The sequence below is a fragment of the Manis javanica genome, chromosome 8 (genome assembly GCF_040802235.1).
Source record: "Manis javanica isolate MJ-LG chromosome 8, MJ_LKY, whole genome shotgun sequence".
NCBI lineage: Eukaryota > Metazoa > Chordata > Mammalia > Pholidota > Manidae > Manis > Manis javanica.
Window position 1 is genome coordinate 82779307 of NC_133163.1, and position 2372 is coordinate 82781678.

Genomic DNA, 2372 nt, shown 5'->3' on the forward strand with positions numbered 1-2372 from the left:
GACAATGTCCAAACCTATTGGAAGTTCCATCCAGTTTCTCAAACAATTCAATCATGACCAAGTTCCTTTATTTTGATGTTTCAAAATCAATACACAAGAAAATTGCTTGAATTCTCTGACCATTAATATAATTAATGTAAAATTTAATTCATGCTTCAGGTTGTCCTTTTAGGATCCAAACACATTTAAAAACCCAGCCTGAGCCTAGCATCTGAATCTATGATTATTCAAACACAGTTTCTAATAGATAACTTTCCAAGGGACAGAATCAACTCAATAAACTGCAATGTTTATTTAAGATCTGTGGGTGCCAATTTATTAATTTAATGATCCAATGCACATTGAATTATAACACTGTAGCTTGTTTACACCATGAAATATTTGTCCATAAAATATTTATTTTCTCATGCTAAAATTAATATATGTATTAGGATATCACAGCATGAATTCTTCTAGTAAAAAGATTGAGCATAATACATATTCACAAGAAAAAGTAAACATCTTAAATCAATATGATCTTGAAAGAGTGTTTTTTCCCTCCTGTCAAGTTTTCACAACCAGGTCAAAGATCACAGGGCATTATTTATTCTCAGGCTAGCTTTCTGTTCCTAATGTCTCATGTCTTGAATTCTTAAGAACTGATAGCCCTTGCCATGTTGAACTATGATTAGAAAATGAACATTCATTTTTATATAAATTTTTCAGTCAAACTACTAAAGAGGAATCTGGTTTAAAAAAGGAAAGAAAAAAAATAGCTAACTTCATTCCAAAGTGGTGTATGTGTGAGATGGTGTGTCTGTATATATAAAAAATTTTTGTTGAAGTCAACTATTTCTCAGTAACATAACAGAATACAAGATATAGCAATACAATGTCAGATTGAAATATTTGAGCTGTGTCATATTAAAGACATATGTCCTGAGTAAGAATGTGTAGCTGTGTGGAAAGCGGGAATTCAGTGAAAAGTCACATGTTGGTTCCACAGTTTCTTCATAGCTGTTTTCATTTCCTTATTTCTCAATGTGTAGATAAGGGGGTTCAAGAGTGGAGTAAAAATGGTGTAAAACACAGAGAGGAGCTTGTCCACAGATAGCCTACTGAAAGGCCACACGTAAAGGAAAATGCAGGGCCCAAAGAAGAGCGTGACTACCATAATATGAGCAGAGCAAGCAGAGAGTGCTCTGAATACACCCCCAGCAGCATGCTGTCTCACAGTAATGAGGACTAACGTGTAGGAAAGCAAAAGGAGCAGAAAACAGCTCATGGAAAGCAGCCCACTGTCTGAGATCATAAGTACACCCAAGACATAGGTGTCCATGCAGGCGAGCTTGATCACGAGAGGGAGGTCACAGAAGAAGCTGTCCACTTCATTGGGGCCACAGTAAGGTAAGTTCACAGTAAAGGCTACCTGACTTATGGAGTGCACAAATCCAATGGCCCATGACACCAACACTAGCCACATGCACATCTGCTGGCTCATTACCGTCATGTAATGTAAGGGCTTGCATATGGCCACATATCTGTCATAGGCCATGGAAACCAAAAGTACCATCTCAGACCCACCAATGAAGTGCAAGAAGAAGATCTGCGCCATACATCCTCCAAAGGAAATGAACTTTTGGTCACTGAGGAAGTCCCTGATCATCTTAGGGGTCGCAAATGAGGCTAGCCACATGTCCAAGAAGGACAGATTTCCCAGAAGAAAGTACATAGGGGAGGAGTGCAAGCGGGGCTCAGAAATTACAGTGACCACAATTGCAAGGTTACCCACCACAGTGGCCACATAGATCCCGGAGAAGAAGATAAAGAAAAACCCTTGGAGTTGCTGTGAAGCACAGAGGCCATGCAACACAAATTCTGTCACCAGGGAATAATTCTGCAGGTCCATTATCTCAGGTTTCAGATTTTGTTCTCAATCTATGTAAAGAAAAAGTTGTAAGCAAAAGTGTCTGTCAACTACCAGGCACTAGAAAGTGACCCCTAGGTGTTAACTGAATACAATTTTTTTTATTTCTAACAGATAATCTAAAATACAATATATGGAAGATTAAAACCAAGTCCAAAGAATAGAGTTAGGGTCTCTCCCATGTTAAGCTTGCCTGGAATCTTTCTTTTCTTTTTTAAACTCACTGTATGAAGGCAAAATTTGTCTACCATAAAATTCACCCATTTAAAATGTAAAAAAAAAAAAAAGTGCAAATTAACTGAGTTGTGCAACCATCTCCACAATGCTTACTTTGGAAACTTGATAATCTCATTTCCTTTCAGGACTTCTCCTGCTAGTAATCAGCCTATCTCCTTTCTTACTCATTTTCTCAGTCACACACTCTCTCATTCAGACCATATGTATGTAACACCAACAGAGTTTCCCA

General features: G+C 37.8%; 1 protein-coding gene across 1 annotated transcript; it reads right to left on the reverse strand.

The window, feature by feature from the left end:
• Positions 1-955: 955 nt before the first annotated feature.
• Positions 956-1915, reverse strand: OR4K14 (olfactory receptor family 4 subfamily K member 14). Its single transcript, XM_017665538.3, has one exon. It carries the CDS (start codon positions 1886-1888, stop codon positions 956-958), a length of 933 nt encoding a protein of 310 aa, XP_017521027.2. The 5' UTR covers positions 1889-1915.
• Positions 1916-2372: the final 457 nt, after the last annotated feature.